Source organism: Schistocerca americana, chromosome 6 (assembly GCF_021461395.2).
Source record: "Schistocerca americana isolate TAMUIC-IGC-003095 chromosome 6, iqSchAmer2.1, whole genome shotgun sequence".
NCBI classification, from domain to species: Eukaryota; Metazoa; Arthropoda; class Insecta; order Orthoptera; family Acrididae; genus Schistocerca; species Schistocerca americana.
In genome coordinates, this window is record NC_060124.1 from 361,382,683 (window position 1) to 361,408,332 (window position 25,650).

General features: G+C 39.7%; 1 protein-coding gene across 1 annotated transcript in view; it reads left to right on the forward strand.

Annotated features, from left to right (window-relative positions):
• Positions 1-25,650, forward strand: part of LOC124619340 (protein unc-80 homolog) — a 905,779-nt gene that overhangs the window by 716,533 nt on the left and 163,596 nt on the right. Inside the window, exons 51-52 of the mRNA XM_047145658.1 lie at positions 13,534-13,737; positions 13,950-14,066. Coding sequence (XP_047001614.1) covers positions 13,534-13,737; positions 13,950-14,066 — 321 coding nt within the window. The remainder of the gene's footprint in view (positions 1-13,533; positions 13,738-13,949; positions 14,067-25,650) is intronic.

Consider the following 25,650-nt stretch of genomic DNA (forward strand, 5'->3'; position numbering starts at 1 on the left):
ATCAAAGATGAAATTGTAGGGTAAGGCACGGTGCAGTCCCAAGGCCAGTTCAACATGTTGGTTGCCATAAATTGCTATGGATGAATTGTTTCCTGCAGAGAGGCAGAACGAAGTCAGTGGCTTTCAAATCTACAGTAAGGTACAAGGATAAATACACCAGGATTGACAAGAAATTTTTGTCCCATCTTCTGATCACTGATAGAGAGATGCTGAGATGGCAGTTGGCTGTTGGATGCACCAGCATCCAACTGCTGCTGGCATTTGGGTAACCACAAGGTCCTGGGAGTAGACAACATTCCATTGGAACTACTGACAGCCTTGGGAGAGCCAGTCCTGACAAAACTCCACCATCTGGTGAGCAAGATATATGAGACAGGCGAAATACCCTCAGACTTCAAGAAGAATATAATTATTCAAATCCCAAAGAAAGCAGGTGTTGACAGATGTGAAAATTACCGAACTATCAGTTTAATAAGTCACAGCTGCAAAATTCTAATGCGAATTCTTTACAGACGAATGGGAAAACAGGTAGAAGCTGGCCATGGGAAAGATCAGTTTGGGTTCCGTAGAAATATTGGAACACGTGAGGCAATACTGACCTTACAACTTATCTTAGAAGAAAGATTAAGGAAAGGCAAAACTATGTTTCTAGCATTTGTAGACTTAGAGAAAGCTTTAGACAATGTTGACTGGAATACTCTCTTTCAAATTCTAAATGTGGCAGGGGTAAAATACAGAGATTGAACGGCTATTTACAATTTGTACAGAAACCAGATGGCAGTTATAATAGTCGAGGGGCACGAAAGAGAAGCAGTGGTTGGGAAAGGAGTGAGACGGGGTTTTAGCCTCTCTCCGATGTTATTCAATCTGTATATTGAGCAAGCAGTAAAGGAAACAAAAGAAAAATTTGGAGTAGGTATTAAAATCCATGGAGAAGAAATAAAAACTTTGAGGTTCGCCGATGACATTGTAATTCTGTCAGAGACAGCAAAGGACTTGGAAGAGCAGTTGAACAGAATGGACAGTGTCTTGAAAGGAGGATATAAGATGAACATTAACAAAAGCAAAACGAGGATAATGGAATGTAGTCGAATTAAGTCGGGTGATGCTGAGGGAATTAAATTAGGAAATGAGACACTTAAAGTAGTAAAGGAGTTTTGCTATTTGGGGAGCAAATTAACTGATGATGGTCAAAGTAGAGAAGATATAAAATGTAGACTGGCAATGGCAAGGAAAGCGTTTCTGAAGAAGAGGAATTTGTTAACATCGAGTATAGATTTAAGGAAGTCTTTTCTGAAAGTATTTGTATGGAGTGTAGCCATGTATGGGAGTGAAACATGGACCATAAATAGTTTAGATAAGAAGAGAATAGAAGCTTTCGAAATGTGGTGCTACAGTATAATACTGAAGATAATATGGGTAGATCACATAACTAAGGATGTAGTATTGAATAGAATTGGGGAGAAGAGGAGTTTGTGGCACAACTTGACAAAAAGAAGGGACCGGTTAGTAGGACATGTTCTGAGGCATCAAGGGATCACAAATTTAGTATTGGAGGGCAGCACGGAGGGTAAAAATCGTAGAGGGAGACCAAGAGATGAATACAATAAGCAGATTCACAAGGATGTAGGTTGCAGTAAGTACTGGGAGATGAAGAAGCTTGCACAGGATAGGGTAGCATGGCAAGCTGCATCAAACCAGTCTCAGGACTGAAGACCACAGCAACAACAACAACAAGGTGAGCTGCATCTGTATGCCTGATCTCCCAACATCCTGTGATACCAGCAAACAGAAGGTAGCTGCTCGGCATCACTAGGGGCCAAGGAGTTTGTAGAGGAATGACTACATGGTCTCTTGTGATAGCAGCCCCTTTTGTTGCTCAGGTTGCTTTCTACTCTGTTTAGTCAGTGTCAACTTTATCTCTGAGGTGATCATAATCTGTGCAAGTTACCGCTGATGACAAAGCACTGCTGCATGGTACTGCCACTGCATTGATCAAAGTCTGCATTACTGCATCTTGTATCCTCTTGGCCAAATTTGTGACTATGTCTAATGGCATTTATGTATAAGACACTATTATAACTTTCACCTGAGCTGGGAGATGGATACTCCACAGTGTGAATAGCAAGGTATCAGGTACAGAGGCACTTTAAGTGCCTAAGATATTGTGACAGTTTTCTTCCACCGGTATCTTCTTGCTTTAGGACTTATCCCAAATGCTCTTCTTGTGATTTGGAAACCTTGTGAATTAATTTGGCCTTGAGTTTGTCATTATCCTGTTTAGGAGGTGAAGTTATTGCATCTTCAACTTGAGCTGCATAGTGATGATCAAGCTGGCAGAGCACTAAGTCAAATGTAGTCAAATCCATCGGTTGTTCCAGCATAACGAAAGTATGCTTATACCTACACAAATGATAAGGCAGGAGGACAAACCATAAAGCAAGATTAAGATGCCAGAAACTAGGAAGTCTCACAGTGAGTCACAATACTGAGGGTACTTCAGTAGTTGGTGTGTCTTGCATTTCGTAAAAATTCTTATTCATCCTTGAAAGTTATTCCTGCGTCTCCTGGTTACATAAAGTGAACACATAGGCTGATATCACATCAGGATCACCAATGTTGGTCTAGCTAAATGTTAACAGTCTGAACAACTATAATTGCATGTTTGAGATACTCAGCCTATTGTAATAAATATGAACTCCAGTGTACCAGAAATGAAAAAAAGATAATTTTACTTATAAACACAGAAAAAAACTACTACTTGAAACTAGTTAGCACTAGAGAAGAGCTTGACAATTCTGTCTCTAACTGTCAAAAAATTATCATCTTATGTGACGTACACACTAAACAGAGGATGAAACAAAACTAAGTGCCTCTGGCAGCTTGCGCACGAGCTCTATGACAGCTCACATAAACACAATCTCTACATCTTTAATGCCTTGTAATTGTTGTCCAATTATTCATACTTCTTTTTACTTAAATAGTATTTTAGCAGTCTCCAGCAGGGATCATGGTTCTAACTTCTCCTAATTTTTTTGCATTTAGATCCAGTGATTTTTTTATCATGTACGCCGTTTGCATACAACATTTCAAATTGTCTTTCATCATCCTGATCAAACATTTCATTAATTCCTCCTAATGGCAACTCTGAGAAAGCTATTGCAGCAACATTGCCAGATCCTTTAATGTATTGTATTTTATCTCATTGTCAGATTGTTGTAAGTACATCACCCATCTCTGTCATCTTCTTTCTCCTGAAATAATTCTGAGCCTAATCTGAAGTTGTCACTGTCAATGTGCTTTTTAAACAAATTATTTAGAAAAATTGCATTTAAACTTTGTCTATTTATGAATTTTCTATGAAAACCATAAAAACACTAAAAAGATCTGACTTGTTTTTCATTACATGGAGCTGAAAATTCTAATATAGCTTTAATTTTCTCTGTATTTGCCAAAATTCCCTTTTCAGTAATAACATGTTCTAAAAAATTTAATTCAGACTCTGCAAATTTACATTTTTATAGTTTTAGTATCATTCCACCTCATCTAAGATTTTCACTTACTTGTTGCAGGAGTTCAGTGTGTTTATTCGAATTCTTCCCACTTAAAAAAATGTTTTCGACATATACTGTTAATTTAGATACAAGTTGCTCTCCAATTACATGATCTAATACTCCAGTGAGTTTTGTTACAGTTGAGTTCAAACTGTAAGATAGCACCCAACATTTGTAATATTGCCCACCAGAAAGAAAAACAATTAATTTCTGGACTCTGGTATTAATGGAATCTGGTGAAAAGTTGATTTTAGATGCAATCTTAAAACTGTATGAGTATTTTTGAATTTATGTAATAGTTTGTCAGTTCTCTCAGGGCAATCTGTTTCTCTGTACAAACATTTACTCAAGTGTCTATAGTTCAAATCTAGCCTCATTCCTCCATTTCTTTGTTACAACTACAAGTGTATTGTTGTATGGACTGACATTTCTTTCACTAATATTACATTTTTCTATTTTTTGTAACAATTTCTCAACAGCAGCTCGTTTACTATAGGTATCCCATATAGTTTCTTGAAAAATGGTTGATGCGGTTTTAACTGTAAAGTAAACTATATGCTTTGTCTCCCTGGGATGTTGCTAAAACATCACTATATTTCCATAATAAAGATTTCAGCTGATGTCTTGTATGTCAGTAAACCATCCTGTTTCAGGTTTGTGTGTTGTGATTCATGTATGTCTAATCCTGGTATATCTCTGTCTACAAGTTAGCCCTCTTTTTAAAATTTTATGTTGTTAAATTAAATGTCGTAACAAGTTATGTTTGACTTAATAAAACTTGTGCAAAAGCATTTCATATTTGATGTTGTATGAAAAGTTCGTATCCTCTCCATTCAAACCCTCCATGGACACTTCTTATCCAAGACATCCCCACTATGTTCAGGTATATCCAAATGCAAAAGTCACTCCTTCAATATAAAAAGTTAGCAAAGTTTGCTGTTTTACTACTTTATTGTGTGTACCAATATTTACAATCATTTCAACATAATCTTTTTCATGTTTCAGTGTTTTACAAAATACTTTGATACACTTGAAGCCTGCCTACATGTGTCTATAAGGCACCACCTTTGCGGGAACAACCAATCTGCACTTTAATAAATAGACTACAAAACTCAATATTATGAGAAGGAAAGTTGCTACTCACCATATAGCAGAGATGCTGAATCGCAGATAGGAACAACAAAAAGATCTCACATTTAAAGCTTTCTGTCATTAAGGCCATTGTCAACATTAGACACACACACACACACACACACACACACACACACATACACACAGGTGTGCGTGCACACACACTCACGCAAATGCAACTCACACACACTACTTCAGCCAGACAGCTGAAACCACACTGCGAGCAGCAGCACATGTGCATTACGGGAGTGGTGACTGGGTGGGGGAAGAAGGAAGCTCGGGCGGGGAAGGGGAGGGGTAGTATGGTGGGGGTGGCAGACAATGAAGTGCTGCAGGTTAGACACAGGGGGGGGGGGGGGGAGATAGCGGAAAAGAAGAGAAATAAAAAATAAAAAGAAGAGAAATAAAGAAGAAGAAAGAAGAGAAATAAAAAGATTGGGTGTGGTGGTGGTGGAATGACTCCTGCGTAGTGCTGGAATGGGAGCAGGCAATAATGGGCTGGATGGGTGAGGACAGTGACTGAATGAAGGTTGAGGTTGAAGCCAGGAGGGTTACAGGAACGTAGGATGTATTGCAGGGAAAGTTCCCACCTCCGCAATTCAGAAAAGCTGATGTTGGTGGGAAGGCTCCATATGGCACAGGCTGTGAAGCAGTCATTGAAATGAAGGATATCATGTTTAGCAGCTTGTTCAGCAACAGGGTGGTCCACTCGTGTCTTGACTACAGTTTTTTGGTGACCATTTGTGCAGGGAGACAGCTTCCTGTTTGTCATGCCTACGTAGAATGCAGCACAGTGGTTGCAGCTTAGTGTGTAGATTGTGTGACTGGTTTCACTGGTAGCCTTGCCTTTGATGGGATAGGTGATGTTAGTGACTGAACTAGAGTAGGTGGTGGTGGGAGGATTTATTGGACAGGTCTTGCATCTAGGTCTGTTACAGGGCTATGACCCATGAGGTAGGGATTGGGAGCAGGGGTTGTTTAAGGATGGACAAGTATACTGTGTAGGTTCGGTGGACAGTGGAATACCACTGTGGGAGGAGTGGGAAGGATAGTGTGCAGGACATTTCTCATTTCAGGGCCTGGTGAGAGGTAATCAAAACCCAGGTGGAGAATGTGATTCAGTTTCTACAGTCCGGCGTGGTACTGAGTTACGAAGGGAATGCTCCTCTGTGGCCGGATGGTGGGACTTTGGAAGGTGGTGGGAGACTGGAAAGATAAGGCAAGGGAGATTTGTTTTTGTACAGGTTTGAGAGGACAATAATGGTCAGTGAAGGCTTCACTGAGAACCTCGGTATATTTTGAGAGGGACTGCTCGCCACTGCAGATGCAACAACCACAGGTGGCTAGACTGTATGGAAGGGACTTTTGGTATGGAATGGGTGGCAGCTGTCGAAGTGGTGGTATTTCTGGTGGTTAGTTGGTTTGATAGGGATGGAGGTTCTGACGTAGCTTTCTTTGAGGTGGAGGTCAGCATCTAAGAAGGTGGCTTGTTGGGTTAAGAAGGACCAGGTAAAGCAAAGGGGGAGATGTTGAGGTTCTGGAGAAATGTGGGTAGGGTGTCCTAACCTTTGATCCAGATAGCAAATATGTCATCAGTGAATCTGAATCAGGTAAGGGGTTTAGGATTCTGGGTTTTTAGGAAGCATTTCTCTAGATGGCCCATGAATAGGTTGGCATAGGATGATTCCACGCGAGTGCTCGTAGCTGTACCCCAGATTTGTTTGTAGTGTATGCTTTCAGAGGAGAAGTAATTGTGGGTGAGGATATAGTTGCTCATGATGACTAGGAAGGAGGTTGTTGGTTTGGAATCCATCGGGTGTTGGGAAAGGTAGACTTTAGTAGCAATAAGGCCATGGGCATTAGGAATGTTAGTGTACAGGGAGGTGGCATCAATAGTGATGAGCAGGGCACCTTGTGGTAAATGGACAGGAACTGTGGAGAGTTGGTGGAGGAAATGGTTGGTATCTTTTATATAGGAGGGTTGTTGTTGTTGTGGTCTTCAGTCCTGAGACTGGTTTGATGCAGCTCTCCATGCTAATCTACCCTGTGCAAACTTCTTCATCTCCCAGTACCTACTGCAACCTACATCCTTCTGAATCTGCTTAGTGTATTCATCTCTTGGTCTCCCTCTACGATTTTTACCCTCCATGCTGCCCTCCAATGCTAAATTTGTGATCCCTTGAGGCCTCAGGACATGTCCTACCAACTGATCCCTTCTTCTAGTCACGTTGTGCCACAAACTTCTCTTCTCCCCAATCCTATTCAATACCTCCTCATTAGTTACGTGATCTATCCACCTAATCTTCAATGTTCTTCTGTAGCACCACATTTCGAAAGCTTCTATTCTCTCCTTGTCCAAACTATTTATTGTCCATATTTCACTTCCATACATGGCTACACTCCATACAAATACTTTCAGAAACGACTTCCTGACACTTAAATCTATACTTGATGTTAACAAATTTCTCTTCTTCAGAAACGCTTTCCTTGCCATTGCCAGTCTACATTTTATATCCTCTCTACTTTGACCATCATCAGTTATTTTGCTCCCCAAGTAGCAAAACTCCTGTACTACTTTAAGTGTCTCATTTCCTAATCTATTTCCCTCAGCATCACCCGAATTAATTTGACTACCTTCCATTATCCTCGTTTTACTTTTGTTGATGTTCATCTTATATCCTCCTTTCAAGACACTGTCCATTCCGTTCAACTGTTCATCCAAGTCCTTTGCTGTCTCTGACAGAATTACAAAGTCATCGGCGAACCTCAAAGTTTTTATTTCTTCTCCATGGATTTTAATACCTACTCCAAATTTTTCTTTTGTTTCCTTTACTGCTTGCTCAATATAAAGATTGAATAACATCGGGGAGAGGCTACAACCCTGTCTCACTCCCTTCCCAACCACTGCTTTCCTTTCATGCCCCTCGACTCTTATAACTGCCATCTGGTTTATGTACAAATTGTAAATAGCCTTTCGCTCCCTGTATTTTACCTCTGCCACCTTTAGAATTTGAAAGAGAGTATTCCAGTCAACATTGTCAAAAGCTTTCTCTAAGTCTACAAATGCTAGAAATGTAGGTTTGCCTTTCCTTAATCTCTCTTCTAAGATAAGTCATAAAGTCAGTATTGCCTCACGTGTTCCAACATTTCTACGGAATCCAAACTGATCTTCGCCGAGGTCGGCTTCTACCAGTTTTTCCATTCATCTGTAAATAATTCGCATTAGCATTTTGCAGCTGTGACTTATTAAACTGATAGTTCGGTAATTTTCACATCTGTCAACACCTGCTTTCTTTGAGATTGGAATAATTATATTCTTCTTGAAGTCTGAGGGTATTTCGCCTGTCTTGTACATCTTGCTCACCAGATGGTAGAGTTTTGTCAGGACTGGCTCTCCCAAGGCCATCAGTAGTTCCAATGGAATGTTGTCTACTCCCAGGCCCTTGTTTTGACTCAGGTGTTTCAGTGCTCTGTCAAACTCTTCACGCAGTATCGTATCTCCCAATTCATCTTCATCTACATCCTCTTCCATTTCCATAATATTGTCCTCAAGTACATCGCCCTTGTATAGACCCTCTATATACTCCTTCTACCTTTCTGCTTTCCCCTCTTTGCTTAGAACTGGGTTTCCATCTGAGCTCTTGATATTCATACAAGTGGCTTTCTTTTCTCCAAAGGTCTCTTTAATTTTCCTGTAGGCAGTATCTATCTTACCCCTAATGAGATAAGCCTCTACATCCTTACATTTGTCCTCTAGCCATCCCTGCTTAGCCATTTTGCACTTCCTGTCAATTTCATTTTTGAGACGTTTGTATTCCTTTTTGCCTGCTTCATTTACTGCATTTTTATATTTCTTCTGTTACCCAAGGATTTCTACTAGCCCTCGTCTATTTACCGACTTGATCTTCTGCTGCCTTCACTACTTCATCCCTCAGAGCTACCCATTCGTCTTCTACTGTATTTCTTTCCCCCATTCCTGTCAATTGTTCCCTTATGCTGTCCCTGAAACTCTGTACAACATCTGGTTTAGTTAGTTTATCCAGGTCCCATCTCCTTAAATTCCCACCTTTTTGTAATTTCTTCAGTTTTAATCTACAGTTCATAACCAATAGATTGTGATCAGAGTCCACATCTGCCCCTGGAAATGTCTTACAATTTAAAACCTGGTTCCTAAATCTCTGTCTTACCATTATATAATCTATCTGATACCTTTTAGTGTCTCCAGGATTCTTCCATGTATACAACCTTCTTTTATGATTGTTGAACCAAGTGTTAGCTATGATTAAGTTATGCTCTGTGCAAAATTCTAACAGACGGCTTCCTCTTTCATTTCTTAGCCCCAATCCATATTCACCTACTATTTTTTCTTCTCTCCCTTTTCCTGCTGTCGAATTCCAGTCACCCATGACTATTAAATTTTCGTCTCCCTTCACTACCTGGATAATTTCTTTTATCTCATCATACATTTCTTCAAATTCGTCATCTGCAGAGCCAGTTGGCATATAAACTTGTACTACTGTAGTAGGCATGGGCTTCGTGTCTAACTTGGCCACTATAATACGTTCACTATGCTGTTGGTAGTAGCTTACCCGCACTCCTATTTTTTTTATTCATTATTAAACCTACTCCTGCATTACCCCTATTTGATTTTGTATTTATAACCCTGTATTCACCTGACCAGAAGTCTTGTTCCTCATACCACCGAACTTCACTAATTCCCGCTATATCTAACTTTAACCTATCCATTTTCCTTTTTAAGTTTTCTAACCTACCTGCCCGATTAAGGGATCTGACATTCCACGTTCCGATCCGTAGAATGCCAATTTTCTTTCTCCTGATAATGACGTCCTCTTGAGTAGTCCCCGCCCGGAGATCCGAATGGGGGACTATTTTACCTCCGGAATACTTTACCCAAGAGGACACCATCATCATTTAACCATACAGTAAAGCTGCAATGCCCTCAGGAAAAATTACGGCTGTAGTTTCCCCTTGCTTTCAGCCGTTTGCAGTACCACAACAGCAAGGCCGTTTTGGTTAGTGTTACAAGGTCAGATCAGTCAATCATCCAGACTGTTGCCCCTGCAACTACTGAAAAGGCTGCTGCCCCTCTTCAGCAACCACACGTTTGTCTGGCCTCTCAACAGATACCCCTCCGTTGTGGTTGCACCTATGGTACAGCTATCTGTATCGTTGAGGCATGAAAGCCTCCCCACCAACGGCAAGGTCCATGGTTCATGGGGGGAGGGTAGGTTCCGAATAATAGATTGAAGGTTTTGGTTTATGAGAGCAGAGATTCTGTCAGTGGGGGCACAGTAACCAGCCACAATGGGGTGTTCTGAGTGGTTAGGTTTATGGAATTTAGGAAGCATGTAGAAGGTAGGAGAGGGGGGAGTGGTTGGGATGAGTAGAGATTTGGATTCTGGCAAGAGATTCTGGGCTGGGCTTAAGGATTTGAGTAGTGACTGGAATGGGGTCACTGTTGCGATGTTTGTAGGTGGATGTATCTGACAGCTAGCGTAGTCCTTCTGCCAGGTAATCATTGCGGTTCAGAACAACAGAGGTACAGCCTTTGTCCACAGGTAGGATTATAAGGTCGGGATCAGTTTTTAGATGGTGGACTGCAGTTCTTTCTGTGGATGTAAGGTTAGTATGCATGTTGAGAGATTTGGGGAATGATGGTGAGGCAAGATTCGAGGTTAAGAAATTCTGGAAAGTTAACAAGGGGTGGTGTGGGGGCAGTGGAGGTGGATCACGGTTGGGTGGTGGAGTGAACTGAGTTAGGCAAGGTTCAATATTGGTCTTTGGTTGAATTTGATTGGTAGGGTTGTTGGCGAAAAAGTGTTTCCATTGTAGGGTCTGGGAGAAGCAATCCATCACAGCCATGCAGATAAGATGCCTGTCATCTCTACTGCTAGTGATACGTTTCCATTGGGATCCAGCACGGTGTTCCATATTACCCTCCTGAACCCACCAATTCCATATTCTGCTAACAGTCATTGGATCTCGACCAACGCGAGCAACAATGTTGCGATACGATAAACCACAATTGTGGTAGGCTACAATCTGGCCTGTATCAAAGTCAGAAACGTGATGGTACACATTTCTCCTCCTTACAAGGGGCCTCACAACAACATTTCACCAGGCAATGACGGTTAACTGCTGTTTGTGTATGAGAAATCGGTTGGAAACTTTCCTCATGTCAGCATGTTGTAGGTGTCGCCACCAGTGCCAACCTTGTGTGAATGCTCTGGAAAGTTAATCATTTGCATATCACAGCATCTTCTTCCTGTCGGTTAAATTTCACGTCTGTACCACGTCATCTTCGTGGTGTAGCAATTTTAAAGGCCGATAGTGTATTTGCTCCTCTCAAATCTTCATAAAAGACTTTGCTTATTCCTTAATGTGAACAGTAGTGGGGGAGTTACATGTGTCATATACTAGCTCTGTAGGAATCATTTCACAGGTATTTATATTGGTATGACTACCAATCAGCTGTCCACCAGGATGGACGGCTACCATCAAACTGTGGCCAAGAGCAAAGTAGATCACCCTGTGGTACAACATGCAGCTGAACATAATTTGCTTGATTTCATTGGCTGCTTCACTACCTGAGCCATCTGTATCATCACCTCTATCCTCAGCTTTTCTGAACTGCACAGATGCGAGTTATCCTGATAATACAGTCTCCACTCACAAAATTATCCCGGCCTCAACCTACTCTAACCTACTGTCCACACAACCTCCACCCAACAGCTTCCATACTCTCTGTCCTATCACAACTCCCCATTCTCGTCTACCACTCTCTTTGTGTGCTGTCCTCTGCCTATGTGCCTGCCTCGCCCTGTTCCTCTCCATTTTTGATCCCCATCCCAACCCCGTTCCCCCCGTCAACTTTTCTGTGATTCTCTATTGTAGTTTCTTCTTGAAGTAGACTCAATGTGTGACAAAGCAAACTGTTCTGCCACCTGCCTCCTTAAATTCATTTTATTTTAATTTTTGCACAATTGCTATTAACATACATGAGTATAACCAGCATTTCCATAAAAGAGAAAGATTGGCCCTCAGTCTTAAGAAATATAGCACCAGATCTAATTTTGTGCTTAGTTTTGTGTATGTCATCAATTTCCTAATTTATTTTGGCTATTCCTGGTTAATATCTTTTGTTACAGGATGAAATCAGTAATTGTTTCTGACTTTGATTATATTGTTGACTTACAAACAAATATAAATTCTGTACTAATTTGAAACATTTGGAAGAAGAACTACTCGGATTCTTTAAGTATTTATTTGGCTTTATTCAAAGATACGTTAGTAAAGCCAGCCCTAATTCCAAAATAATTACCAGGTGTGTCAAAAATATTGTATGTATAACTATATCGTAATTTCATCATTCAAACAAATAATTCAGCCTAACCTTTGTGGTAGAAGTACCTGTTTAAAAGGAGGGATTTTTATACATCTTAAGTTAATTGAATGAGGTGTGTTTTAATTGTAATTTCTATAACTTAAACATTGAACAGTGTATAGTTACAGTGCCTGTTATTGTGAGGATGTATAAAGGCCTGATTTTTTGTCCCGAGACAGTCAGTCCACAGCCGATTTTCGGACGGGAAGTCTGTATGATTTAGAGTAATGTGTCAACTGAACAGTGGAATTAGTGTAACATAAATAGGACGTATGTTAAAACAATGACAGTGTCTGTTCAATTTATTTGAGAAATAGTGAACTGTGTGGTCAGGTATTTACTGCTCATAGATGTTCAACAGCAAACTATTGTAGCAGTATGCTGATGTTTGTCTGCAAACTATTAATGAGGCTTATCAAAAGTTAACCAGTAGTGAACTGGCCATTGTAACTGTGTAATATTGGCGGTTGTGAACTGAAAGTAAAGAACTGTGAAACAACTGAGCAACTGTTAGCTACATCATTTATAGTAGTCAGTGTTGAACTTCCACCCCCCCATTTTTCAACCAATATGACAATGCAGGATGTCGACACCGAGGGCTATCAATAAAGGAATAAAGCAGACAAATGTCACAATGGTTTAAGACATATAATTCCTTCCTACTTGTTGCTGTATGATCAACAGATTTACTTAATTCACAAGTAAAACAAGAATGTGGTACTTCAGAACAGAACAGAGTCCACACTGCCAAATGCCCTTATCTTGTGCCAGAAACCAACCAAGATATAAAGGGACCAGTGATGCTTATGTCACATTGAACTCAAGAATGCAACAATTACATATTGATAGTTGATATTTATTTAAATAGTAATAATAATAGATTTGGATCATTTCAAAAGTTTCTCACAAAATTTTAGGCAACACAACTTTTTACATTTTGAAATATTTTTTATTCTGCAGTTTAGTATATATTTAATGAAGTGAAATAATTTTCTTTAATTTATTTAATATACCAAAGAATACCAAAAGTTATATGATGTTAGAACTATCATTGTGTATCAGGTAATCTGTTTGTCTGAGTGCATTGGGTGCTCAGAGTATTTGTATGCATTAAGTGCTACGATTATGTGAATTGCATGTTTCAGTTCATAGTGGAGATGGCATCATTGACCAATTCCATTACAAACAGCAGACAAATATGCAGTATTGTTGACAAATCAGTTGATTATTTTTGTGCTAATTATTTCAGGAAAATTAAGTAAAAGAGATATTAATAGCAGTTCATTTCCTGAAAAATTCTGCTGCGTTTCAGATACTGAAAATATGGAAAATGAGCACCGTGCTTCACATATGATCTCAGTATGATTTCAACTGTGTGTTATTTTTCTTTGTTTATTTATTTATTCATTTTTCCCTGTATTTTGACTGCTTCTATGTTCACAGCGTCTTGCAGATGTGGCACATAGCCTTCTGAAGGTTGCCCCCTATGATCCTGACACAATGATGTGTCGTGGTCTACAAAGATACATGAATGAGATTCTACCCTCCACAGAGTGGACAAATGAAGCAATGAGACCAGCTCTGATTTCAATTTTACGCAGACTTGATAAAACATTTAGCAAGATTTATAAAAAGCCCTCAATCAGGGTAAGTAACATAGTAAATAAATTAGATTAGCTATTGAAAACCTAGTGTACTTTTATTGTAACTATAATTTTGTTACTGTCATGTGCCAGAATTCCTGAATGGTGAATGAAACTGTATAAATAGTATCAATTAAGTCTGCACGAGAATACGCCTACAATTTTAAATTTATCATACTCTATCTAACTGAAGCTTTGTTTCTATACATGTTTCAGCGTCACACTGACTGGGAAGCAGCTGCTGGTTTGTTGAAAGGCGTGTATGAAACTTTGTCAAGATATCCGTACATTGTCCATATGCAACATCTAAAAACTCTCATTAATACATGCCAGGTAAGAAGGAAAGTAGTCAAGGGTTTTCTTAAAGTTCTCACAGGCAATGGTAATTCATGATTATTGATTAAGTTCTACTTAAATTACTGGATATGATTTGGTATATTGGTACATTACTTTCAGAGAATTGCTACCTCTAATCTTGCCAAAACCATTGTTGTGGAACTAAATTCCATGCATGTAAATTTATTATTACTTTTAGGAAATTATATTGCCGCTCAGCTTTGAAGAAAACTGGTTCAAATCATGGCAGTGGACCAAATTTTCACTGACAACATTTTGGCCAACAAGACAAAGAGAAGTGGTGGAGTAAAGCTCCTGATCACCATTCTTTGTGTCAATGTCCTCAATTAAATTCCAAAACTTTTCTGCAGGAGGAAATGTATTACTGTTGTTGGTGACCCATCTTCCACATAGGGAAATTGAGCTACGCAAGAGGAGAAGGCCCTGTGCCAAGACTTCTCGCATCATCTTCATCATACATCACAGACATAAAACTACACTATACAAGCATCCATTGCACTCATCCGCACTCTACGAATACACTTATGACACACCTTTCACATATCTGCAAAGAAAGGAAGGGAGGACACCCTTCCCAACTGGTGGTTGAACCCACAACTGTGGATCCCAGCTATGTGACATTTAAATCACACTACTGTCAATGTGATGCCCTTTAATTGTTCCTTTAATTAAATAATTCATTTTTTTAGAAATGTTAACACCCCCAAGTCAAGATCTATTTAATGTAAATACTGATGTTAACTCCATTTCAAATGTTCGTTTCCAAAGGAAAGACAAAAGAGGCTCCAATCAAGAATGGAACAACAACTGGCTATTGAAGATAAGCTCTGCTGCTCTCCTGCATGTAGATGTCACAGATGCAACAGTTGAAAATGAAGCAACTTCAATAACATTGGCAGAAGAGGAATCAGCTTCAGCATCATCAGTGGCTACAACAACAGCAGTAACAACAAGGAGTGCTATATCAATAGCAACAGAAGATCCAGGATGCTGTGTCGTGGACAAAAAGAGAAGAACAATGGTAATGGTAGCAGTGTCATTACCACAAGCAGGCCTGGTATCAACAGCTATGGCAGCAGTAACATTAGCAGAACAGCAACTGTAGGAGAACTAGCAAGTAGCAGTGTGAGTAAAAGGATGAAAGTGCCTTCTTCCCAGCTGAAGGATTTTTTAATATAAGGAAGGAAAAAGAAGCTCCCATGATACATGATTTTAATTATTTAACAGTATTACACCAGAATGTTCAATCAATAAAAAACAAAGTGCAACAATTGGAAATTGAACTGGAAGCTATAGATACCTGGGTTGTCTGCATTACTAACCACTGGTGCAAAGGAACTGAAACCGAATAAATAATTTTATCTTCTTATGAATTAGCTTGTTACAACATTAATGAGGGGTGGATGCTCATATAGTTATGTAAAAATTTCTCTGAGTGAAGGAAAACACTTTGAATTCTAAGTGGTAGTGTTAAAAGAACAAAATACAGTTAAAAACTATTTATACTGTGCTTATACAGGCCTCCTAATGGTGATGTAAAAATGCCTTTTTCACCATGTTAATACATGTGTTTGAGAAGATAAGTAATCATAAAGGATGTATTGTTATTTGTGGAGATTTAAATATCAATTCAATATGATGTAAGTGGATGAAGTCAGCAACAGATTCTTGAATATCCTGTACATTTGGTTTCTCACAATGGGTAACAAATGCCACAAGAATAACCAAAGACTCATCCTCAGTTATTGACCATATTGTAACAGATATTAACCGTAAATGTTGTAAGGTAGCTGTTAAAAACCTTGGGGTACCAGATCATTTTGGTCAAATTGCAAAACTTGAAATATCTACAAACAAAAGCGGTTAGCTGCAGAAGGGTGTTTTTGACATGAAAATGATATGAATTTGTGATGCAGATGACCAGCCCGACATGGTCAGAGGTGTATTGAGGAACACACATAAATTAAAAATTCAATGAATTCAGGAATATATTCAAATTAACATCTGAAGAGGTATGTCGTAAGACACTACATTCTGATGGGGACTCGAGGAGAAAGAACTTCTTATGCTTCTTTCTCAGATACAAAAGGACATATAGAAAACTGCTCCAGGAAGCAAAAATAATCCAAAATGATAAGACCATACAGAACTTGAACAATAAAAGAAAAGCCATTTGGAATATAGTAAAACAAGAAACTGGTAGAACAAAGCCAAGACACAGCTAAAATTAATTATGTACCTCGCACAGTGCTGATGCCACCCACCACTGGGGAGAAAATCCGTAGACTTGCACATCCATTTAAGAGGAAAATGTCAACAGATCTAGATGAAGTTCCAATATGTCTACTAAAATATTGCATTAGCAGCATAAAAGCACTCCTAACAAACATTATGAATGAGTCATTCTCATCAGGTTACTTTCCTGATGACCTAAAGCAAATGAAAGCTCTTGTGATACATAAAAAATGTGATACAGAAAACATAGAGAATTACAGGCCAGTTTCATTACTGTCTTCCTTTTCAAAAAGATAAGAAACTATTATGAAAAACAGACTGGTGGATTATTGAAATAAACACCAACTTCTGTGCAAAGAACTGTCTGGTTTCAGGACTGGAAAGGGAACAGAAGCTGCTATAGCAGAATTTACAAAAGTAGTTTTAGAAGCTGTAGATAAAGGAGAACAAGTAACAGGCATTTTCCTAGACCTCATTAAAGCATTTGACGCAGTTGATCATGAAATACTTCTAGGTAATCTTGAAGCACTAGGAATAAGGGGAGCGGTAAATAAATGGTTTAGGTCTTACCTAGCAGACAGAGTGCAGAGGGTAGAGTTACCCCAAATTTCAAATGGCTGAAATTAGATGGTAAAACATCTTTCAAATCAAGTATATCTGAACATGTGTATCTCTCAAGGGAACATTTTAGGCCCAATACTGTTTCTCATTTACATTAATGACTTCCCACTGTGGGTCACACAAGGTGAAACTGTTATTTGCTCATGACAGCAATATAATAATTACAGACAATACATCAGAAATATTAGAGGTAAAAGCTGAAAGGTGCCTTTGGCAGTCCAAAACTGGTCAAATAACAATAAAGTAGCTCTTAATATAAAAAAGACTAATAACATTAACTTATGTGTAAAAAAAACCTAGTATAACAAAATTTAAAGTGCATAAACCTGAAATTGACAGCAGTGAGATTTTTGGGGAAAATTTAAGTATATATTGAAAGGATAGGCAAATGAGATGGTGTATTTGTCACAGTGGCCAAAAAACTCAAATCCATCGAGATGGAAATTGAAGCTGCACATGAGATTATTTGGGCAATACTCAGTATCAGGTGTGGGCATAAAATGATAATTAGATCCGTCCACTGCCCACCAGACTCATCTCCTGATGTAACTGAAAACTTCAGAGAAAACCTCAGTTCACATGTACACAAGCTCCCCAAATGTCCTGTAGTCATCGGTGGAGACTTTAATCTTCCAACAGTTAATTGGGAAAATTACAATTTTGTTAGTGGTGGGCATTGTAAGACATCCTGTGAAACTTTACTAAATGCCTTCTATAAAAACTACCTAAAACAGATAGTTAGGAACCCCACCCATGGTGGAAATATATTGAAATTTAATAGCAACAAATTGACCTGACCCCTTTGTGGATGTCCACAGCAAAACTGCTATCATTGACAATGACGTGTTTGTGGCAACAATGATTACCAAAGTTTGAAGGACAACTAAAACAAGCAGAAAGATATATATGTCAAGTAAACTAGATAAAAAATCAGTAATGTCCTATCTCAATATCTCAATGAGGAACTTGAAACTTTCAGCACAGGTCAGGAGCATGTAAAGGAAATCTGGCTTAAGTTTAAAAAAATAGTTGACCACGACGCACTGGATAGATATGTATCCACTAGAACATTAATTAATGGGAGGGAACAGTCACTGTAAAAAATTTCTAAAGAAACAGAGATTACTGCATAATAGGTGTAAAACAAAGCATAGGGCTATAGATAGAGAAATGAGAGAGATACTGAATGAAATGGGCTCGGCTGTCAAGAGAGCAAGGCATGATACCTTCAATGACTACCATAGCAGAACACTGTCAAATGACATTTCACAGAATCCAAAGAAATTCTGGTCATATGTAAAGGCTGATAGTGGCACCAAAGCTAGTCCCTAGATAGTGAGACAGGAATTGAAATTGAGTGTAGCAAAGTAAAAGCTGAAATGCTGAACTCCATTTTCAGATGTTCTGGTACAAAGGAAAACCCAGGAGAATTGCCCCAATTTAATACGCGTACCACTGAAAACGTGAATGAAATAAATATTAGTGGCAGTGGTTTTGAGAAACAGCTGAAATTGTTAAAATTGAATAAAGCTTCAGGCCGTGATGGAATCCCTGTCAGATTCTATATTGAATTTGTGGCTCAATTAGCCCCTATTCTAACTGTAATCAATCGTAGATCCAAAAACCATGTCTAGTTCTTGGAAAAAGGCACAGGTCACACCTATTTAGAAGAATATTAGTAGAAGTGATCCACAAAACTACTGTCCAATATCCTTGACATTGATTTGTTGTAGATTCTTAGAACATATTCTGAGCTCAAACATAATTAGATATCTTGCACAGAATGACTTGCTCAACGCCATCAGCATAGTTTTAGAAAACATCAGTCATGTGAAACCCATCTCGCGCTTTTCTCACATGACATACTTGAAAGCTTTGGATCAAGGCAACCAGGTAGATGTAGTATTTCTTGATTTTCTAAAAGCATTTGACTCAGTACCACACCTATGCTTATTGTCAAAAGTACGATCATATGGGGTATCAAGTGAAATTTGTGACTGGAGTGAGGACTTTTTGGCAGTGAGGACACAGCATGTTATCTTGGATGGAGAGTTATAATCAGACATAGAAGCAACTTCAGGTGTGCCCCAGGGAAGTGTTTTGGAACCCTTGATGTCCATGTTGTATATTAATGACCCTGCAGACAATATTAATAGGAAAATCTGGCATTTTGCAAATGATGCAGTTATCTATGATGAAGTACTGTTGGAGATATGCTGCATAAGTATTAAGTAAAATTTTGATGAGATTTCAACATGGTGCAGAGATAGGGAACTTGCTCTAAGTGTTCAGAATTGTAAACTTGTGCACTTCACAAAACGAAAAAATGTAGTATCTTATGACTATAATATCAGTGAGTCAGTGTTGGAATCAGTCAACTCATACAAATGCCTGAGTGTAACACTTTGTAGAGATATGAAATGGAATGATCATACAGGTTCAGTCGTGGGTAAAGCAGGTGGTAGACTTCAGTTTACTGGTAGATTACTGGAGAAGTCCAATTAGTCTACTAAAGAGATTGTTTGCAAATCACTCGTGCAACCCATCCTAGAATATAGCCCAAATGTGTAGGACCCATATCAGATAGGACTAACTGGAGATATTGAATGTACACAGAAAAGGTTTTTTTAATCCATGGAAGTGTGTAACAGAGATACTGAAGGAACTAAAATGACAGACTCTTGAAGACAGACATAAACTACCTGAGAAAGTCTGTTAGCAAAGTTTCAAGACATGTCTTTAAATGTTTACTCTAGGGTATATACTAAAACCCCCTATGTATCACTCACATCTCACATGGCAATCATGCGGACAAGGTTAGAATAATTACTGCAAACACAGAGGCATTCAAACAGTCATTCTTCCTGCACTCCATATGTGAGTTAGGGTGTACCCTAATAATTGGTACAGTGGAATGTACCCTCTGCCATGCACCTCATGGTGGTTTGCAGAGTATATGTTTAGATGTAGATGTAAATGATACCATAGAGTGTGTAGTTGGCCCAAAAACTTTTAGGTATGTATGTTGATCAGTTTTTAGGTATGTATGTTGATCAACAATTAAAATGGGGTGAACATACCAGGGTATTTGGAAAACGAATTAGTACAGCATGCTATGCTTACGAATATGAACCACAGTATGTAATAGCTCATGTCTAACAGCAACATACTTTGCACACATACATTCTATCATCAGTTATGGCATAATATTCTGGAGTGTAAAAGCTCAGAATGTGGAAAATGTGTTCAAACTACAAAAATGAGCCGTGAGAATAATGAGCAGGAGCCATTAAAGGGCCCACTTCATTAAGCTATTTAAAAAAATGGGGTATTCTGATAGTTCCAAGTGAATACATATTTCAGACTGCAGTTTTTATACTAAATGGGGAAAAAAAGAGAAAAAACATTGAGCAGTATGCAGCAGACAGCTCCATACATGATCATCAAACCAGATACAGCAATTGCTTGTACCTAGATAGCATGAGAGACCCAAATCACGGAGTCAAGATATATAATAAACTGCCAAAAGAGATCAAAAACGAAAGGTAACTCTATAAATTTAAAACAAATTTCAAAGAATATTTACTAAAAATAGTTTTTACTCCATTAAATAGTTCATATAACATAAAATTATTACAAAAAAAATTCGATTGACCAGTTACCAAGTAGACACAATACATTGTAGTTTGCAATTTACTCCATTTAATCCAAAACCAAGAAGCATTATTAGAAGAGTCTTTTCTGCCATATGCAATGTAGTGATCAATTGTGTGTGTGTGTGTGTGTGTGTGTGTGTGTGTGTGTGTGTGTGTGTGTGTGTATCCACAAATGGTAAGAATCATTGTATAGGAATGTTCTGTAGCCATATATACACTGTATGTGTTCTGGTCAGAGGCAGTTCGCTCTGCACTCTTGTATGTGCAAGTGCTGAATAAACCTTCGGGAAGTGAAGTTAGTGTTTGTCATTCATCTAATTACACCTTCTTCTACGTGACGTTATTCTGGTGTAGGCGAGAAACCTGAGTTTGAGCCATATTCAACAGATCACAATCTATTGGAGACAGAAGAAGAAGAGGAAGTTATGATGACAGCAACTGTGTGGCACCATATGAGAATTCTTCTGGGTTCTCTGATGACAATGGCCAAGATCCAAACAAGTGGCTGAAGGTATATGAGCGTATAGCCAAATTTAAAAAATGGGATGATACCGTGTGTTTGGCTAACATATTTTTCTACTTGTAGGGTACTGCAAAGCAATGGTATGAGAACAATTAGAAGAAGTTCACAAGCTGGGAAGTATTCCAAATGGAACTTTGCAAGTATTTCAGCAACACACAATGACAGAAGTGCAAGGCTGAAGATAAATTAAAGTGCAGGGCACAGCGTCCAGGAGAAACTACAGCATCCTACATTCAAGACGTCTTGGAGCTGTGTAAAATAGTGGATCCTAGAATGAAGGAGGAAGACAAGGTTGCACATCTCTTGAAGGGCGTTGCTGAGGACATGTATCAAGCCCTACTCCTGAAGGAAGTTTCGAGAGCAGACAACTTCATAAAATGGTGCCAGTATATTGAGACAATGCATCAAAAAAGGAATTTCATGCAAGAAGTTTGAACGGCTTCCAAATGTCATGTCGATGTCTGTGATGGAGGAAGCAACTGATTTCGCAAGTGTTCTTTGTCAGATAGTGAGAGAGGAATTTCAGAAGGCACTTGGATTGCACGGTGAGCAAAAAACTGAGACGCTTCAAGAGGTCATAAGGGAATAAATGGAACTGACATTGAACCCAATCTCTCATCCTTCATTTCCCTTTAAAACGATGAAAAAGTCGAGACCCAGGCAGCTTTCTGTTTGTACAATGTCAGGAACCTGTTTGGGCACCAAGGAAGACAGACATCTGGAGGACACAGGACAACCAATCAGTATGTTTCCACTGCGGATGACCGGGACATGTGGTACACCATTGTCGAGAAAGCCATCAGATATTTGATGACGCCCACACCAGAAGACAGCAGACCAATCTTAGCCGAAACCAACCCCGGGATGATGAAGATGAACAAGAAGATGTGGGTACAGGACGATGTAGGTCACCATTGCTGCAAGCTAGCCACTGAAGAGGACGCTCCCCAACAGGCCAATCAAGGTCTCCATCACCGTTTAGAAGCTCCAGCCTTCCATGGAGGTGAGGCCACCAAAGAGAAAAATCCTCTGCCATTGATCACTTCAAAAATGATAGGAAACTATGTCAGTGCCCTCATAGATGGCCAACCATCCCAAGCTCTTGTGGACTCTGGAGCATCATATTCAGTCATTTCAGAGAAGTTGCAGAAAACCGTATTCGTCAACAGCAAAACATCTCTGCTGAAGGTGGCTAATGGGAAATATGTGAAACCTACACGAAGATGTACCATTTGTGTGGGTATAAGTGGCCATACACAGCCCGTAGAATTCATCGTCTTACAAGAGCGTAGTCATGATGTCATTCTCGGATGGGACTTTTTGAAAGCGTCTCAGGCAATTATAGATTGTGGTCACTCGAAGATTTTGCTAGACGAGATGACATACTGTGGACAGGAAGATGCGCATCCTAGTGTGTGGAGACTATGTGTGCTGGATGAAGTGATCATTCCTGCAGTCAGCGCTAGAAAGGTAACTGTTACGTGTCATGCGATGCATCAACCCATGGATCTTCTAGTGGAATGCAAGAGAAGCATACCACTGAAAAATAACTTGGTCATCCCAGCCTCTGTTGTCTCATTTAAGAATGGATTCGGTGAATTGTGGATAGTTAACTGTCACTGAGAACCGCAGATCCTTCCAAGACGCATGTGCATAGCAAATGTGCTAGTGTCATCGTAACTGCTGTCTGCTTCAAATCTCCTGTGCAGCAAGCTACGTAAATTTAAGTATTAACTGTGTGTTTCTTTCTTATCACTTCTTTTTCTGTGTGGTTTTGCTTTTAGGAAGCTTTAATTTTTGAGTACTAGTAATAGTGTTCCATAGATTTCGTATTTGTTTTGAATACAATCAGACAGAGTCCCTTTAGTCAGCTGTAGTGCCAGTAGTGCTAGTGTCATCGTAAGTGCCATCTGCTTCACATCTCCTGTGCAGCAAGCTACGTAAATTTAAGTATTAACTGCGTCTTTCTTTCTTGTCACTTCTTTTTCCATGTGTTTTTGCTTTTAGGAAGCTTTAATTTTCGAGGATTAGTAATAGTGTTCCATAGATTTCGTGTTTGTTTTGAATACAGTCCTGAGACAGCTAGTGCTTATTTTTATTGTTTCCAACAAGAAGTGTCTAGTAACCACAGTTTAGTCAGCTATCAGTTGCCTTTAGTCAATTAGCAGTCTAGTTAAAAGTTGATTACTTAACTCTCTACAGTAAATTGTTGATTTCTTAGGATGGATAGGATGTGTGACTGCTGTGTTTGGACGCAGGAAGAGCTGACCACTGTTTGCGAACAGCTGAATGTGCTGATGGCTGCGGTGAGCCATCTTCAGGCTGCTGCTTCAGAGTGTAGCGGCAGAGGGGAGTCTGGTGCATTGCATGGTACACCCCAGGTGTTACATGTTTCACTCACAGTCCCTGCTGTTGAGACATCTTCACGGGTACTGGGCGCTGTTCGGCCACCCTCTCCCCAAGGGGAGTGGCGGGTTCAACGGTGTTCGCGTCACACGAGGCAGAGGGTCAATGTGGAGGCTGGCCGTGTGGCGTCGCCCGCTCTGCCTGTGAGTGGACATGTGGCCACTCCTTCAGCAAGGTCCGATCAGGCACATGGGGGGAGGGGTTTATTAGTGATTGGGAGCTCCAATGTTAGGCGGGTGATGAAGCCCCTTAGCGAAATAGCGGAAAGGTCTGGGAAGAAGGCCAGTGTTCACCCTGTCTGCTTGACGGGGGGTCTCATTCGAGATGTGGAGGAGGCCCTGCCGGCGGCGATAGAGAGCACTGGGTGCACCCGACTGCAAATTGTTGCTCATGTCGGCACCAATGACTCCTGCCGTCTGGGTTCAGAGGTCATCCTCAGTTCATACAGGCAGTTGGCGGAGTCGGTGAAGGCAGAAAGCATTGCTCATGGGGTGGAATCTGAGCTAACTATTTGTAGTGTCGTTCACAGAACCAATTGCGGTCCTCTGATTTGGAGTCGAGTGGAAGGCTTAAACCAGAGGCTCAGATGATTCTGCGTGGATCTGGTGTGCAAATTTCTCGACCTCAGCTATCGGGTGGAGAAATGTAGCTCCCTGAATAGGTCAGGAGTATCACTACATGCAGGAAGCTGCTACAAGGGTAGCGGAGTACATGTGGAGTGCACATGTGGGTTTTTTAGGTTAGAGAATTCCCTCCCTAGGCCTGACAAGACGCCTCGTGAGACACGACAAGGTATCAGTAGGCAAAATACAACAGGGAATGACAATATTAATGTGGTAATAGTAAACTGCCCTAGCGTCTATAGACAGGTCCCAGAACTGCTCTCATTAATAAATGGTCATAATGCCCAAATAGTACTAGGGACGGAAAGTTGGCTGAAACCAGGTGTAAACAGTAATGAAATTCTAAACTCAGATTGGAATGTATACTGCATAGATAGGCTGGACAGTGAAGGGGGAGGCGTGTTTATAGCGATAAAAAGTGCAATAGTATCAAAAGAAATTGACGGATATCCAAAATGTGAAATAATTTGGGTGAAGGTCACGGTTAAAGCAGGCTCAAACATGGTAATTGGCTCTCTCTATAGACCTCCTGGCTCAGCAGCTGTTGTGGCAGAACACCTGAAGGAAAATTTGGAAGATATTTTGAGTAGATTTCCTGACCATGTTATAGTTCTGGGTGGAGATTTTAATTTACCAGATATAGACTGGGAGACTCAAACGTTTATAACGGGTGGCAGGGACAAAGAATCCAGTGAAATTTTTTTAAGTGCATTATCTGAAAACTACTTTGAGAAGTTAATCAGAGAACCGACTCGTGGCAATAACATATTAGTCCTTCTGGTGACAAACAGACCCGAACTACTTGAAACAGTTAACGCAGAACAGGGAATCAGTGATCATAAAGCGGTTACAGCATCAATGATTTCAGCCATAAATAAAAATGTTAAAAGAGGTGGGAAGATTTTTCTGTTTAGCTAAAGTGACAAAAAGCAGATTTCAGAGTACTTGACGGCTTAACACAAAAGTTTTACCTCAAGTACAGGTAGTGTTGAGGATCAGTGGACAAAGTTCAAAACCATCGTGCAATATGCATTAGATAAGTACGTGCCAAGCAAGTTCATAAGAGATGGAAAAGAGCCACCGTGGTACAACAGCCGAGTTAGAAAACTGCTACGGAAGCAAAGGGAACGTCACACCAAACATAAACATAGCCAAAGCCTTGCATACAAACAAAAATTACATAAAGTGAAATGTAGTGTGAGGAAGGCTATGTGAGAGGCGTTCAGTGAATTCGAAAGTAAAGTTCTATGTACTGACTTGGCAGAAAATCGTAAGAAATTTTGGTCTTACATCAAAGCCATAAGGATCAAAACAAAATGTCCAGACATTCTGTGACCAAAATGGTACTGAAACAGAGAATGACAGACTAAAGGCCGAAATACTAAATGTCTTTTTACAAAGCTGTTTCACAGAGGAAAACTGCACTGTAGTTCCTTCTCTAGATTGTCGCACAGATGACAAAATAGATGACAGAGGGATAGAAACACAATTAAAAT